Below are 17047 nucleotides of genomic sequence, written 5' to 3' on the forward strand. Positions count from 1 at the left end.
CCCGTTACGAATAGCTTTAATCCCCTAACTAATATTTAGGGCGATTAGGGGGTATATCGAATAAACTATAGTCTTTTCGATTACGTAACGGGCCGAATTGCGAAGAGTATTATCCGGGTAGACGCTTACAGAATCTATACTATATAAAATATGGTAGTAGCAATTCCCTAACAGTCCTCACATAGTTATAATAGTATATAATTACCTTAATTAATCTTAACCTATTTTGTGACGATTTCGACTATGCTTTATCTGACAGATACCGGAAAAGACCGGATAGGATCCAAATAATATAGTACCTATAATAGAGTCTTCATCACCTAAAGTAAGGGTAAAAAGACTTACACAGATATAAGTTAATATAAATACACACACACGAGATTTCTGGTCCATTAAGTTTAATTATATAAGTGCTATTTTGACGTGCGATAACAGCGTGCAATAGTTCCAGTTACGCTGTATCTAACAGGATTTACGAAGTTCATGAAATTGTCGAACGGGCTAAATTGCATGACTAATTCCGTGTCGAACAGGGCTAGACGGCTGGTAACCGGAGCCAACCTTGATAGCAAAATAATAACCGATCTTCTTTAATACTTCTTGGGAAATGGTGAATCCCAGAAACACCCCCCCTTCTTTTCCCTCCACCCCCCTAATTCCTTGGAGCCCTGATCATTCGCAACAATCAAGGCTTATTCTTCCAATGAAGGGGCGTTTGCCTGGTTCGGACGAGGATGGCGACGAAGTTACTTTGTCGGGTGTTGGGAAATCTCGAACCGACCAACGGCAACCTCGCCCAAAGGACGTTGTCGATGCGCGTTCCAACCCTAATACGACCGCGTCCCCAGACCAGAGAAGCAAGCAACGTCCCGCTTTAGAACCCTCACCAGCAAGAAGCGGCAATTCCATCCGTTTCAATTGGGTGACACCACATGCACGAGAGTTGCCGACAGAGAAGAAGCCTGAGGCCTTCTACCTACAACAACCCACAGCGTCAACAGCACCGGCAGCGACCCTCTCGGACCATTTGCATGACAAGCAAGGCAACGGAGACGAGCGTTGTGACGGCCCGATGGTTCCCGACGAAATAACCAGTGAACGATACTCCATTCAGCGATCGCGCTCTCATGGGAGACCCTATTCAATACCTCTACTCGTACTTGTCACCTCTCTCCTCGGCATATCCTTGCTCTGCACCATCCTGAACTCATCTTGGACCCGTCAAATCGATTATAAAGGCTGTCGGATGTCTTACATGCGACCCTCATACACCCGATTACGGGAGTTTGACACGGAGCATACTCGTTTCGCGACAAAATATTCACTCTATTTGTATCGCGAACAAGGCATCGACGATGAACAGAAAGTAGCTTTCTCCCCACCACATGTTGCCCTCCCACCGCTGGGGACCTTCTCTCCTTTCTCTGCTCCTTGTCATTTCTACTCGTCACGCAATGTCTGACTGTCTCGCGTCTAGCTTCGAGGTGTGCCTGTCTTATTCATCCCAGGCAACGCTGGCAGTTATAGGCAAGTGCGGCCAATTGCTGCCGAGGCGGCCAACTATTTTCAGGAGACCCTACGCGGCGGCCAAGACACCGTCAGCGACCAGCACAACCTTGACTTCTTTACCGTGGACTTCAATGAAGACATCACCGCGTTTCATGGCCAGACGCTGTTAGACCAGGCGGAATACCTCAACGAAGCGATACGATATATACTGTCACTTTACATGGACCCCCGCGTGTCTGCCCGGGATGCACACCTTCCCGACCCGTCCTCCGTCTTGATTCTGGGTCATTCTATGGGAGGGATAGTGGCCCGCACCATGTTAACCATGTCCAACTATCAGTCCAACTCTATTAACACGATTATCACCATGTCCACACCTCATGCCCGTGCACCTGTTACCTTCGACAGTCAGATTGTCAACATCTACAACGATATCAACGCCCACTGGCGCCGTGCGTATGCTCAGAAATGGGCCAGTGACAACCCCCTGTGGCATGTCACGCTTGTTTCGATCGCTGGCGGTGGCCTGGATACCGTAGTGCCATCTGACTTCGCCAGTATAGAGTCCTTAGTCCCGGAAACGCACGGATTCACGGTTTTCACCAGTGGCATACCGAGGGTATGGACCAGTATGGACCACCAGGCCATCCTTTGGTGCGATCAATTCAGGAAGGTTGTGGCGCGTGCTTTATACGACGTGATAGACGTTCACAGGCCTTCTCAAACCAGGCCACGAGCCGAACGCATGCGCATCTTCAGGAAATGGTTTCTCACGGGCATGGAGAGCACCACGGAGAAGACGCTTCCTCTGATTGAGCCGACCACATTGCTTACCCTTGAAGACGAGATGAGTACCATCATGCCTCCAGGTCAACGTCTCGTCTTGCGCCGGTTGGGCGAAACTGTAAAACCGCACGCTTACTTGTTGCCTATTCCACTCCAGGGCTCACCTGAGGGTACACGCTTTACTCTACTTGCAGACGGTTTATTAGACGGACCCGGAGAGGACGGGAGGGTGGAAGTGCTATTCTGCAGTGTATCTCCATTGCAGTTTGCGCAGAACTTAGACCTCCCTCGGAGGAGCATCGACCTCTCAGAGGGAGGCAAAGGAGCAACGAAACTGATGTGCAAGAACGCCGCCGCGGACTCGGCTCTGCTGCCGGCGCTGGCTACGCGATCTCGCCTTGATTCAACGCATGAACAACCAAATCAACGACTCTTGTCATACCTGCAGTATGAGATTGAAGATCTTGCAGAGCATCACTTCGTCGCCGTTATAGACAAGGCAGTCAAACGAACCAACGCGTTTGTGGTGGCAGAGTTTAACGACCTGTCGCGTTTCCATAAAGTCCAGGATATCAGCCTGAGCCGGCTACTCGCCTTTGGGATGTCATGGACCTTGCCGACAGGTCGTCCAATGGCGACTGAGATCAGCATACCGATTGTTCGGTCAAGCCTCATCGCCTATAAGCTCGAAATCATGGGACAGCCGTGTACCAACACGCCTAAGATCTTCGCGCCTATTATCCGCCAATATCTCACACAGCCGTACGAGTCGAAATTCTTCACAGATGCGAAATATGCCAGTCTCAGCATACACGGGGTCGCCCCTTTCATTCCGCCTCCTCTTCGGCCCAAGGCTTCTGACAACCAAGGCCTGACCCTTCAGTTTTGGACCGATCCGACTTGCTCGTCGGATCTCGAGGTCAGACTGACAGCAGATGTTCTAGGAAGTTTAGGAAAACTTGTCCTGAGATATCGTACCGTCTTCGTTGCCTTCCCGCTGCTGGTCATGACGCTGGTGCTTCGAAACCAGTTCATGGTATACGACTCACATGGGGTTTTCATCTCCTTTGCTGAGAGCTTGGACTGTTGTTTGAGACGATCGCTGCCCCTGTTCCTTTTTCTTCTCACGATTCTGTCCTTTTCACTGAAAGGGTCCGAGTCCTCGATACTGGGAATCTCGTGGTATTCCTGGTTTTCAGATACCCCGGCCCCAGATTTCCGCAGCAACGACCTCCTTATTGGTACTCAAGACTCATTTTTCTGGTTTTTAGTGCCCCTCATTGGCCTGATATGTACCGGAGTCTGCGCCATTGTTCACTATGCTACTGTTACCCTGGCCCTGCTATTGGGTGTAATGTATGGATGGACCGACTCTATGTTGTTCTGGCGACGACAAGACACCTGGAGAAGGGCTCAGCCCCTAGCATTCGAGCCAACATCGCCCAGGCGGCGAATGTTCACGACTGCAATTCTCATGCTTCTGGTTTCGACGTTCATTCCGTACCAGTTTGCTTACTTGGTGGCGTGTCTCGTCCAGCTCCTCACCACTGCACGCGCCCTCCGAATAGCTACTAATGTGGGCTCTCCGGCGAGCCGCGACTTTTACAACTATACCCATTCGATGCTTCTTCTCATGCTTTGGGTTCTCCCTATTAATTTGCCGACGCTTGCTGTATGGATACGCAACCTTACCATACATTGGTTGACGCCGTTCTCCTCCCACCATAATCTACTCTCCGTCTTTCCATTCATCGTTCTCGTCGAAACTTTGACCACGGGGAGGATGGTTCCCCGTGTTACGGGAACATTCAAACATCTCACGAGTCTTTTTCTGTTTGGCACAGGGATCTCCGCCGCTATATACGGTGTATCGTACGCCTACATGCTCCACCATCTCGTCAACCTGGTGGCGGCTTGGCTTGTGATCATTCACTCTACCTCATGTGAGTGGTCTTTGGTCCGCTTCGGGTCTTTTGGGGACAGATGCAGGCAGAGGAACGGACGTGAAAGTCGGGCCCTTAAATGTAGCAAGGCCCCTTGACGTGGCGGTTGCTATGTTATCATATTCGTGGCTTCACTGCATGCCGAGGCTTGCACCGTGCCATAGGAAAAACAGTTTACGCAGTTCGACTCGTCTGATACTGTTCAAATTAGTATAAATATATCGACAACAAATGCCTATGTTCCCATACATGGGGAATGCCTATGGTTCTGGTGTTCTGACGTAAGGGGATCCTTAAGGTCACTTCTATCAGACAAATTTTGATGACTATGAGTGTCGGTGGTGTTAACAGTTACCTATGGATTAAAGGTAAGTAATAGTGTCGCACGTTAAAATCGCACTTGTATGATTAACTTAATAGAGTAGAAATCTCGTGTGTGTGTATTATAATAAGTTATATCTGTGTGAGTCTCTTATACCCTTAATTTTAGGTGGTAAAGACTCTATTATAGGTACTATATTATTTGGATCCTATCCGGTCTTTTCCGGTATCCGCCCTTATTATATCCTAATACCTAAGGTCCCCGAGATCCGAAGCCCTTAGTTAGGTATAGATCCCCTAAGGACTATATTATAGTCCGTGTGCTTATACGATATACCCCCTTAGTTAAGGTGGGTCTTCCTGGGTTAACTAACTAATTAAAGGCTTTAGTTTAAACGAAAAGCTCTTAACTTTTTTATCGTAAAATTAATAGTTAAGGGAAAACGCCCTTATAAAAAGGCTCTAAATCCGCCCTATTAAACTATTTAATTTAATTCTATCTTAATTAGTTCCTTAATCCTAATTAGTCGGATCTACTTAATTAGATTTAGATCTATCAGATCTACTACGCCCTTAGGGGCTTTTATCGTCGTTACGACTACGGCTTTAGTGTATTTAATCTTTTCGTGTAGTTACTTTAACTACTCGATATAATCCTTTTAATCCGTTAAATTAAGCTATTATTATAGTCTTTTAATCCTTACCTCCGGTAATACCTTTATTAGGCCGTCCGCGATTATATTCTTTATATTAATATACGTGACCTTAAAAAGACCTTACTATACTAACTAGCGCGTTTACTAGTTATAAATATCGATATACCGTAATCTTATTCGTAGACGTTATCCCTTCTTATTAATAAGATTAATAGTCTACTAATTATTATAGTATAGCTATAATTATTATTAATCTAACCGAAGCTTTAAATCCCTTAATATCCGACTAATAAAAAGCGTCTCCTTAGTAGTCTTTACAAGAGCGTGTAGTTCCAACTTTATTAACAATATCGTACCCGTTAGTTACTTACCCGCCTTCTAGTTAATAATTTTGAGGATTGCGGATAAACGAAAGGGACGAAAGTCACGAAAAGCAGTGGAAAAATACATAGTAACAATGGGATTATAATAGTAGGATTTCTGCGCGCGTGTGGATTGTGTAAAAAGCGATAATTAAGAAGAAGAACAAAGGAAGGAAGAACCGAACCGAGGGGACAGGTTAATATCCTTTGTTCTTTCCTTCTTTGTAAAGGAATCGAGATCATAATAATAACGTAATCCTTTGTCTAAGACGTAATCCTTTGTGTAGGACGTAATCCTTTGTCTAGGCTTGCGGGGAAGATGTCCTTTGTTCTAGTACGAAGATACTCGAAGCATATAGATATTATTAGTAATATCTACATCCCCCCGTAAGCTGGTTCTTATATAAGAAGGAGCAGCTTAGAACGAGTATATATAGGTATATAGTTATAACGCAGAAACCCTAGTTAACTAACTGGAACTAATTAAGAGGAAAAAATAAAACCTCTAAGGGAAAATGTTAAAAACCCTTGATTTCTTATTAAAGGGAAAATTCGAAAACCCTCTTTTTATAATACTAGGAAAACCCGTAGGTAAAAAACCTAATTATAAGTATTTATATCTAGGAAAATCCGAAGATAAAAAACCTAGTTCTATTATAGACCTTAGTAATTTAGTTCTTAAATTCGGGTATAAGGTAGTATATCGTAGTTAGGCAGCGTATCGTCTTTATGACCTAAATTCAAATAACCGCATAGTGTATTATGTAAGTCTTTAGGTAGACCTTTAGTCATTATATCGGCTATATTAAATTTGGTATTTATATAAACGACCTTTATTTTGTTATTTTGAAGCTGTTGTCTGCAGTAGTGATACTGACGGTCTATATCCTTTACACGTTTGTGAAATTCAGGATTTTCACAAAGCTTCTTTGCGCTTTCGCTGTCTATGAATATAGTAGGAATCGGTATATTATTATTATTATTATTATTATTATTATACAAACCAAAGTTTATATCAGTAAATAACCGAAGGTTATTTACTAGGTCTGTATATATATTATATATATAGATTCCTTCTTTAGAAGCTTCGGTTAAAGCCATATATTCTGCTTCTGTTGTTGATAAAGCAACGACTTTTTGTTTAGTAGAAGTCCAGCTTATTAAATTATTTACACCTATACAGTAGATGTAACCTGACGTAGAAGTCCTGTCTTCGATTATATCTGAAAAACTAGTATCAGAATAACCGTATATATTAAGGTCTTTTTTATTTGAACAGTTATATAAAAGCCCGATATTAGGAAAAGTATTTATATACGCCCAGATTCGATTTAAAGCTATAGAGTGCTCTGGAGACGGATTACTTATATATCGAGCGCATTTATTAACAGCGTAGGTTATATCTGGTCTAGAGTGTAGTGCTAAATATAATAAAGCACCGATTTCCCGTTGGTATATTTTAATATCGGCTTTTAATGTCTGTTCCTGATTTAGTGTAAGAACCTTTTTATTTATATAACGGGTATCAACGCGTTTAAGGCTTCGTTTATTATATTTATCGAGGATTTTATTCGTATAAGGTAACTAATTTATAGAAAGGGTCTTATTTGACTTATTTATAGTGATTTCGTGTCCTAAAAAGATATATAGTAACCTAGATCTTTAAGAGAGATCTGTTTCGACATTTCAGTAAATAAATACTGTATCGTTGTATACAAAGGGCTTAGTACCACTATATCGTCCACGTGGCATAGTAGTATAGCACGGTCCTTTTTATTCTTATAAAAAGTAAATATACCGTTATCGAAATCAGAGACTAGGTAACCGATTTCGCGGAGTATTTTTACAAAACAGTTATACCAAAGCCGGGGGCTTTGTTTCAAACCGTATAAAGCTTTATTTAGTTTACAAACTAGTTTATTCGAGCCTTCTTTTTCCTCGAAGCCTGTGGGTTATATAGTATAAATCTCGGTATCTATATCGGCGTGAACGAAAGCGTTCTTTACGTCGAATTGTCTAAAATTCCAGCCTAGGGATACGTCTAGTATCAAAGCTAATCTATAGCTTTCAAGTCTGCAGGTGGTAGAAAAGGTTTCTAAATAATTAATACCGAGTACTTGATTAAACCCTTATATACACCAACGTGCTTTATATTTTATAGCCTCGTTTTTATCGTTATATTTAATCTTATATACCCAACGGCCTCCTAAGACGTTTAAGGTATTTATATCCTTATTATTATTATTCTTATTATTATTATATTAAGGCGTATCTTTTATATTTATTCAATCCCAGGTATTTCTGTTTTCAAGGTCTGTTATTTCAGCTACTATAGCTTCTATCCACTTATTCTTATCAGAGCAGTTCATGGCCTGTTTAGAAGTAGCTGGTTCGTATAAAGAATTTACAGTTAGAAGAAAGTGGGGATCTTCTTAAAACTGTAGGTTTCCTAGTATAGTATCTTCAGTTATATATGATAAGCGCTTATTATCATCATACGATATATAATCGTTATCGTTTTCCTTCGAAGATTTAGAAGGGATTTGAATTTCGAACCTGGATTTAAGGCCGTTATTAACCGGGTCGGTTATAGTTATATTATCGGTATTTTCGGCTGGAATAATACCGCCCGCTACTCGAAGACCCTTTCGTCTTTTATTATTATTAATATTATTATTATTATCTTCTTCGGTTTGGATAGACCTAAACGTACGTTTAGTATTATTATAATACTCGCCGAGTAGATAAGACTCGGGGTTGGAAACCAGTTCTGCCTGCGGTATAGTTAAAGTAGGAGACTTATTATTATTTATATAGTTTACAGGGTTATTTTTATTAATTATAGGATCTAAAGAAGAAGTCAGAAACTGATTTTCTAGTATATATACGTCACGATACCAGGTAGTCTTCCTAGATCGAGGATTATATATTGTATAGTTATAATCGTTATAACCTACTAAAGCACCCTAAAGTTCTCGTGAATCCAGTTTCTTTGTTTTCGGGTCGTTATTGTTATAATATACAACAGAACTCCAAACCCGAATATTATTTATATTAGGTTTACGATTTTCTACTAATTCGTAGGGCGTTTTAAAGCCTACTACTAAATTAGGTGTTCTATTATACGTATAAACTACCAAATAACCAGCATCCCCCTAAAGGTATTTAGGTAGGCCTGAGTAGAAAAGAAAATAACGGACTTTTTCTATTATAGTCCTTATAACCCGTTCTATCGAGCCTTAAGTCTTATAGGTATACGGGGGTTTTATATTATGATTTACACCGACGAATAGTCTTTTAAACAAGGCATTCGTAAATTCTTTTCCGCTATCGGTATTAACTTCTTTTATTTTTATATTATACTTATTATTTTCCACGGGGATTTTCCACTCTTTTATAGCATTTATAACACATATTTCTGATTTATCTATAAGCAGTTTTACCTATAGATACCGTGTGGAACGGTCTATTATAAACAGAATCTAACGCTTCCTATTATAGGTTATAGGGTCGATAGGCCCGTATAAATCCATCTAAATCTTTTTAAGGTAGGAAAAATCCTTATATGTATTAATGGATTCTTTATTCGTAAGCGTAGCTGACTTGCTTCTTCTATAGGCTTTATAGCTCTGTATTTCTAGTATATCTTCTTTAGATATGTTTATAGTATCTTTATCTATATATTTTAAAGAAGTGGAGTTAATATAACCTATCCTGCAGTGCCATAGCGGTATATTCTCTTTATTATTTATTATTTTCCGACGGTTATTTCGGTCTCTTTATTCTGTTCTTTGTTCTATAGGTTGTTCTTTTCTTTATTCTACGACCTATGCCCCTGTAGAGTGGGTCTTTAAGTGGGTATTTTCTGAGACGGTATTCTTTATGCCTGACTATTCCTTTATTCTTGGAATCTGTTCCTTTATTCCTTTTCTTTTATCTAGAATAGTCTTCTTTTTTCCTGTTATATTTATAGTACTATACGGCTACGAGGACCGTGACGACGACCCTATTACCCCCCCGTACGTCAGGGCCCGTGCCGAAGCCTAGTAGAGACCGTTATATAAAACGGCTCTAGTAAAAACGTCGGTGGTTTTATTTTAGTTATTTTAGAACAGAATAAGCTAGTTATTTCCTATAAGGCCGTAGATTTTCTTTGTATATAGGACGGGAAGGCTAATGATATTAGTACCTAATTCGGGAATAAATAAGTAGTTCTGAAGTAGTAGTATTCTTCCTGAATCCCTGAATTTAATATAATAGTTCCCAGTACCTATTAGTTTTATTTTATTTGCATCACCCCCACTAGCAGTACTTTAAGTAGTTTTATACGTGGAAAAGAGCGTTTTATTTACTACTACGTATGCTATAGCGCCGCTATCAATACAAAAATTCAAATCCAATTTAACTAAACTATCTAAAATTCTATTAATCTTTTCTACTACCCGTCCTATATTTATAGTAGTCTTTTAAGGGGTATTAAAAATTTAGCGTTTATTTTAAAGGATAAATACCTGTTCAGTATCCATCAGGTCTTCCGCGTAGGGGTCCGGGAGACGTAAGGGTTTAGGTATAATAGGAACGTCTTAAAAAAGAACCTCGTTATCCGAGTCTTCTTCTTCTTCCTAATCTTCTTTTCCTAATTCTTCTTCTAATTCTTCTTCTTCTTCTAAAAAAGGCTCCTCCGTAGGGGGTAAATGAGAGACTAAATTAATAGTCTTTTTATTACTTATTTTCCCTAGGAGCTTCTATTACTCGCACTAACGGAAGAAATTAAGTATTTTAGTCTCTCGTAACGAAAGCTTCGACGGTGCTATCTTCTTCGGAGGCTTTTTATTTTTATTTACCCGATTTTAGGTATTTTTCCTTAAACCTGAATTTCCCAGGACTACCTAGCCTGCGGGGGCTTTTTCTAGGTAAAGAAAATAACAGTTTATCGGCCGATAGCCGGTTCCTTTACAGTTACTGCAGAAGATGTTCTTCTGACTGCTATTAGACTGATTTCTCTAATTTGTCTTTGATTTTTCTATGCTTTTATAAGCAGGGTCTTCGAGGTAAAAGAGTCGATTTTCCTTGACGCGTCTATCAGTTCCGCAATGATTTTATCGAACGTATAACTATCGATATCGTGCCGAAGAGCCTGCGTAATCTATGCTATGACTACGTCGTAACGCTCGTCTAGGCGGTTTAGAGTCCAGGTAAAAACCACCTTATCTAGTAGTATAATATCCCTTCCTCGAAGGGCAATCAGTCTTTCTTAGACTTTATATAGAAAATCCTTAAGCGTGGAGAATTCTAAGACTTTTAGGTTAAAAAACGACTTAAGGACGTCGTAGTCTGCTTAAAAACCCTTTTTCTCGTATAGGGATTTTAGCTTTTCCCAGATTTCTAAAGTAAAATCAAGGTCCTAAACCTGCGTCAGGGGCCCGTCTTGCAGAGCGGAGAGTAAATCTCTAGTGGTCTTTAGATCTTTTTCTTTAGCCTTATTAGAGGTATCTAAAGGCAGGGGTTTTATAAGCTCTTTTAGAAGCTTTCCCTTACGTGTAATGTAGGCACGCATAGCTATCGTCCAGGTCTCATAGTCCTAACTACCCTTAAGCTTCTTCATGTTAATATCTTTAAGTTCTGCCTAAGCGGGCATCTTAAGAGCTTCTGAACGGTATTTATTTTGTTTATTTTGGATAAGAACTGACGAAGTTATAATATAAATAAGGAAAATAGTCCTTTTCTTTATTCTTTTCTTTATTCTTTTCTTTATTCTTTTCTTTATTATTTTCTTTATTCTGTGCATGGGTGGTCACCATAGCGATGCCTTTATTCGTGCGGTTCTAAAATAGAGCCGGTATACAGTTCTTTATTCTGAAAAAGGAAGAAACGGCTTTATAGATAAAGAAAACGATACCTGTACGTGCAGATAACAGAATTCCTTTATTTCTGAAGACAGTATTCCTTTATTCTGACGGGTCTAAAGTGGAGCCGGTATAATTCCTTTATTTACGAGGATCCTAAAGAGGGTCTTCGCGTAATAAGGGGATTCACGGTCGTATAGAAAACAAGATATTTATATAGGATTCCACGGTCGGAAAATATATAGGGGAAATCTTAGGCAGAACTAAAGACTTATATATAACGAAAGGTATCCTAGTAATATAACTAGAATAGCCCTCGTAGTATAGTGGTTATAGTATCCGTACGTAAAGAATAGTAAGTGCACCTGTTTAATTCACGCAATCGTAGCTTTTATGATTTTTCTGATAATTTTATAGATTTATAAGCGTACGACTAAGCCGACCGATCGTTCGAATCTTAGAATCGTAGATATAGGTATATAGGTCAGTAGGAAGGTAGGTAGGCAGTGTCGGTAGTATATAGAGTGGAATATCGGATAGGAATAGGGACTGTTCTTTGGAATCAGGGGATTCTCTTTTTAGCTTACGACCGTAGGTAATTAAGGAATATATTATTTGGAGACTTCAGTCGAGCTTTTCCGGGCTTATAACCTTTTAAGGATTACGGATAAACGGAAGGGACGAAAGTCACGAAAAGCAGTGGAAAAATAGATAGTAGTAATAGGATTATAATAGTAGGATTTCTACGCGCGTGTGGATTATATAAAGAGCGATAATTAAGAAGAAGAACAAAGGAAGGAAGAACCGAACCGAGGGGACGGGTTAATATCTTTTATTCTTTCCTTCTTTATAAAGGAATCGAGATCGTAATAATAACATAATCCTTTATCTAAGGCGTAATCCTTTATATAGGACGTAATCCTTTGTCTAGGCTTGCGGGGAAGATGTCCTTTGTTCTAGTACGAAGGTACTCGAAGGATATAGATATTATTAGTAATATCTATAGATAATACTGCCGAAAAGCTTTCTCGCGTATTCTTAGGAGCTTTTACGGTCTAGAGTATCCCCGAAGGACGTGTTATTTACGGTTAGGAAGAGTCTATCCCTACTAAATTCCAGGTAGTAGTGCTTTATATAATATAGGAATAGCAGGACTTATTAAGCCCTTTTAAGGTGGTTAGAGAAGGGGTTAGTATTATATTAGGAAAGCTTTAAATAGGTACACGCGATATCGGGTCTAATTATAATAGGGGTGTATAGGATTAAACCTATTATACCCTAATACTATCGGACCTTAGGAATCGACGCGCGTATACTATCGCGTGGTATTAACGGCTCCGTAGTTAATAATATGATTTTTAGTCGTTTTTAGTAGAGGATATCTACGTAGTATTTAACCGCGATCTTCTCTATATATGAGGATTATAATAGCTATAACCTATATATAGCTCTATACCTTAGGACCTTAATTCCTAGGAATTAACAGATTTCGTCTCCTCCTAATAACCTATAGCTTCGCGTAAGGGTAGCCTTAAGGTTATCGGCGTTAGTCTTATAATCTTTATAGTAGATAAGCCCGATATTATTAACGTAGCAGAATAGGATTAAACTATCACGGATTATAATATAGGGGTTTACGTGGGGGGACCTACGTTTTACGCGCAAACGCCCTAAACCTCTCAAAACCTATATCAATCGGTAGTTCTTTTCAAGCTCTTTACGTCTAGCTATAGCCATGTATTACGCAGGCGCTAATTTAGGCTTAGGCATATTTTAAGTGCGAAAATACCTGGAAACGGGCCTACTCCCCCGCGTGCGGGGGAAAGGTCTAACATAGCCCGTGGGCCTACACTAACAAAGCAGTAGGCCCAGCCGCGCAAAGCCGCACCCCCGACCTCCACCTAACCATAATGCTATAAACAATAACCCACTAGCCATAACGCTAGCCATAACAACGCCCCTAACGCCCCTAATACCCCTAATAGCCCTAACGCCCCCCCTAAGGCCCCTATAACTATAAAGGGCCTAGGGGAGGTAGATATAGGTAATACCTCTATTATAGAGGATTTAACCCTCGCTACGCCTCTAAACTCGAAAAGGCACCTTAGCCCTTTTATACCTACTACTAGACGTTGTTCTAGGACCCGAATCGAATCCCCCTCGGACTCGGAAGCCAAAGGCGCTTTCGAAACGCCCTCTAGGCCCCCCTCTGCTTCTAGGGCCCCCCCTGCTAAAAAACCGAGCCTTTTAGGCTCTAAATAGGCTAAAAAGGCGCCTAGAATAGCTAAAGCCCCAGGAAAAACCTCGGCTAAGTCCTAGAAGTCGACTAGTTCGGCTAGTAAGGCATAGGCTAAAGAACTACTCTAATAGGCTCTTTAGCTGCTTCAATAGGCCTATACCCTCGACCCTATGCCTTAGATTAAGGCCCTAACCGCAGGGCTTAAATCTACTATCGATGGAACCCTAAGCCCCTAGCCTCCTATACTCGAATAGAAGGTCGATGAGCTAGCTTAGGTAGTTTATAGGCTTATAGAATAGCCTAAACCCCTTTATAACGAGGCTGTAACGAGGAAAAAAGGCCCTATAGCACCCTAGGCCCCTATTTCAGGGGCTTTAGTACCCTTAGCCCCCACCCCCACCTCTATACCCCCGGTACCCCTCCTAATAGGTCCTAAAAAGGTCCCTAAGGTTATTCTACAACCTACGGCAGGGGCAAAGATTCTGAGGGAAAACTTCGACCCCCTCGCGCTTCGGAATAAGCTTAATAAGGCCCTAAAATTCTCTATAGTTACGGCTGTTAGCCGGTCGCCTAACGGGAACCTTATTTTAACCCCAGGGCCGAGTTATAGCATTTAATAGCTCCTAGACTCGCAGAATCAGTGGTTTAAAGAGCTAAACCTCCCTCTCTAGCCCCCCTAGCCTATAGGCGACTGGTTTAAGCTTATTATTAAACAGGTGCCTTCTAGAACTTTCAGGGGTGGCGATACCCCTTTACCCAACCCCTCCGAGCCGCCGTAAAAGGCCCTAAACCGAAGCCTATAATAGGGCCTAGGCCTATAGGACCTAGCTACTAAAATTGGCACCTTTAACCCTATTAGGGTAGTAGGGAAGCCTCGGTGGCTAAGGGCTCTAAACGCGTTTTACGGCGTAGTGATTATTTCTATGCTCTCCACTAACGAATAGAAGTACTGCCTAAAACAGGGGCTCTTTATAGCCGGCCAGCGGCTAAAGGTCTATAAATATAGGCCTATAACCGCTAGAACCTAGTATTCTAACTGCTAGAAATTTGGGTATACCCGGGGGACCTATAAGAGCCAAGCTTCCTACCCTATCTACGCCGTTAAAGGTTATAGGGAGGAATACTACTACTATAATAAGTGTGAAGAATACGGAGACTACGAGTATAAAACCTATAAGTGCTATAACTAAGAGGGAGACTACCCCCCCTCTGGCAGGGACTACGAGGTCTTTTAAGCTATGAAACCCTAAATTTCTATAAATAAAGGGCCTTATAGTTCTAAAGATATCCGGTTTATTTAATATAACGTCCATAAATAGGCCCCGGCGTAAGAGGCTATCCTAGAATAGGCTTTAGAGGCTTCGGCTAATATAATCCTTATTCAGGAACTAGCCTGCGTCCCGATACTAGAGGGGTGGTTTATCCGAAACTACCCTGCTTTTTACACCGCTACGCCTATATAGGGAAAAACCTAGTTTTTCTCTATTAAGCCTAGGGTCCTTACATATATAAGAAAGGGCTCTAGTATTAATTTTTCACACCGCGATAACGTTTTAGACGATATAGACGCGTAGATTATACAGGTTTATTATCTATAGACCTTTTATATTCTACCCGTTTATAATCGGATAAAACAGGACCCCGAAATAATAGGCCGAGGGCAGCCTATAAGCCCTACCCCTTCCACCCCTTCTACTTCCACCTCCTCTTTTTCTTTCCCCTCCTTTTCAGGCCCTAGAAGCCGGCCCTGGACCGAGGATCGAGTACTATAGGGCCTATAGGTCCCTAAGCCTACCCTTATTATAGGGGACTTTAACAGAAACTACTAGCAGTAGAACGGAGCTACTACTAACTAGGCTTTTATTAAGGCCTAGGTCTTAGTAGACTGGTTAGATAGCCTCGGAGCTACCTATTTAGTGGATTCTAAAGAAGTTAACCTAAACGGGGGGACCTTTTTTAGGTCTAATCTTCGTTAAAAGTCGGTTATTGACCTAGCCCTTTACACGCCCGGCTTTAATCGTGTCCGCTTCGATAAGTGGGAATATATCGAAGCCACTACCTCTTTATACCGCGTTATCCTCCTTTCGGCTACTATCTTAAGTTCTAAAGCTCCTATAAATATATCTCTCCCGCCGGCTTATAACTATAAGCTAGTAGATTAGAACCTGTTTTCTAGTACCCTAAAGAGTCTAGAACCTAGCCTTAACCGGAACCTCTAATAGGCTATTAACGCCTCGGACTAGGACTCTTTAGGTCGATGCCTCTCGGACACTATTACCCTAGCGCTTTAGGCTATAGTGCCTAAGTTAAGGGTAGTAGAGCGGTTAAAGCCCTGGTAGACTAAAGAGCTAACGGCCGTACGAAAATCAGATAGTAGGGCTTTTAGGGTATTTAGAAAGACGTTTCAAAAGGGGGCTTCGGCTACCTAGATAGCGTTTTTAGAAACCTCCTGGAACGAAGCTCGGAACGTCTACTATAGGGCGGTAAAAACAGTAAAGAACGACCACTAGGAGGCCTTCCTAGCCTACGCCGAAGGCCCTGAAATCTTTAAGGCCTATAACTATACGAAAAGCGGCCTTAACGCGAAAATCCCACCGATTTAAACGCCTATAAAGTAGAAGGCCTACGCCTTCGAAGATAAATCCAACGCCCTACTTAATGCCTTTTTCCAGCACCGTCTTCTTCCTCTTTTTCTTCTTCTTCTTCTTCCGCCACCGACGCCCCTAAAGCCCCTGTATTTATAGGCCCTTTAGGGGGCCTAGGCCCCTCCTACCCTTCGAATGGCCCCTAGATCCTAACTAGATCACGTAGTAAGGGCCTTAGAAGACCGTGGGAGTGGCCTAGCCTTTAGGCTACTAACTATAGCGCGCTATATTTGGAGCCGTTAAGGGGAAAGCCCTAGGGCCTAATAGGATTAGTCTAAAACCGATCCAGTAGGTCTATAAGGTTATCACGGGTCCTTTTTATAAGGCTATTTAGCCTTACTTTTAGCAGGCCACTACCCTACCTACTAGAAAGAAGCCCTAGGAGTTATGTTACCGAAGCCACGGAAGAAGGACTATTCTAATCCTAAGTCTTATAGGATTATAGCCCTTCTAAACTGCTTAGGTAAAGTTCTTAAGAGGGTTATAGCTACTAGGCTTAGCTTTATAGCTAATACCCGCGATAACCTTTTACACTCTAGTTAAATAGGGGGTATAAAATAATGCTCTGCTATCGATACGGCCCTTCTCCTCCTTTACTATATCGAAAAATAGCGTAAATCACGCCAGAATCCGGTGATTTCTACGCTATTTTTAGATATTAAGGGAGCCTTCGATTATATCGCCCGTCCTTACCTACTTAGGACCCTTTAAGAACTATAACTACCCCCGAACCTAGTTAA

The 17047-nt window shown here is 41.4% G+C and overlaps 1 protein-coding gene across 1 annotated transcript; it reads left to right on the forward strand.

Moving 5' to 3' along the window:
• The first annotated feature begins 651 nt into the window (after positions 1–651).
• Positions 652–4468, forward strand: SODALDRAFT_332900 (PGAP1-domain-containing protein). Its single transcript, XM_028611829.1, has 2 exons — positions 652–1366; positions 1478–4468. The coding sequence occupies exons 1-2, from the start codon at positions 704–706 to the stop codon at positions 4334–4336; spliced, it is 3522 nt and encodes a 1173-aa protein (XP_028467260.1). The 5' UTR covers positions 652–703; the 3' UTR covers positions 4337–4468.
• Positions 4469–17047: the final 12579 nt, after the last annotated feature.

This window comes from Sodiomyces alkalinus (genome assembly GCF_003711515.1).
Source record: "Sodiomyces alkalinus F11 unplaced genomic scaffold SODALscaffold_4, whole genome shotgun sequence".
NCBI classification, from domain to species: domain Eukaryota; kingdom Fungi; phylum Ascomycota; class Sordariomycetes; order Glomerellales; family Plectosphaerellaceae; genus Sodiomyces; species Sodiomyces alkalinus.

What these genes read in the sequence shown, in the direction of transcription:
- SODALDRAFT_332900 (XM_028611829.1), top strand. Translation starts at nt 704, where the DNA reads ATGAAGGGGCGTTTGCCTGGTTCGGACGAGGATGGCGACGAAGTTACT. An exon ending in GCATCGACGATGAACAGAAA is followed by an intron (nt 1,367 to 1,477) that starts GTAGCTTTCTCC and finishes TCTCGCGTCTAG; the next exon opens with CTTCGAGGTGTGCCTGTCTT.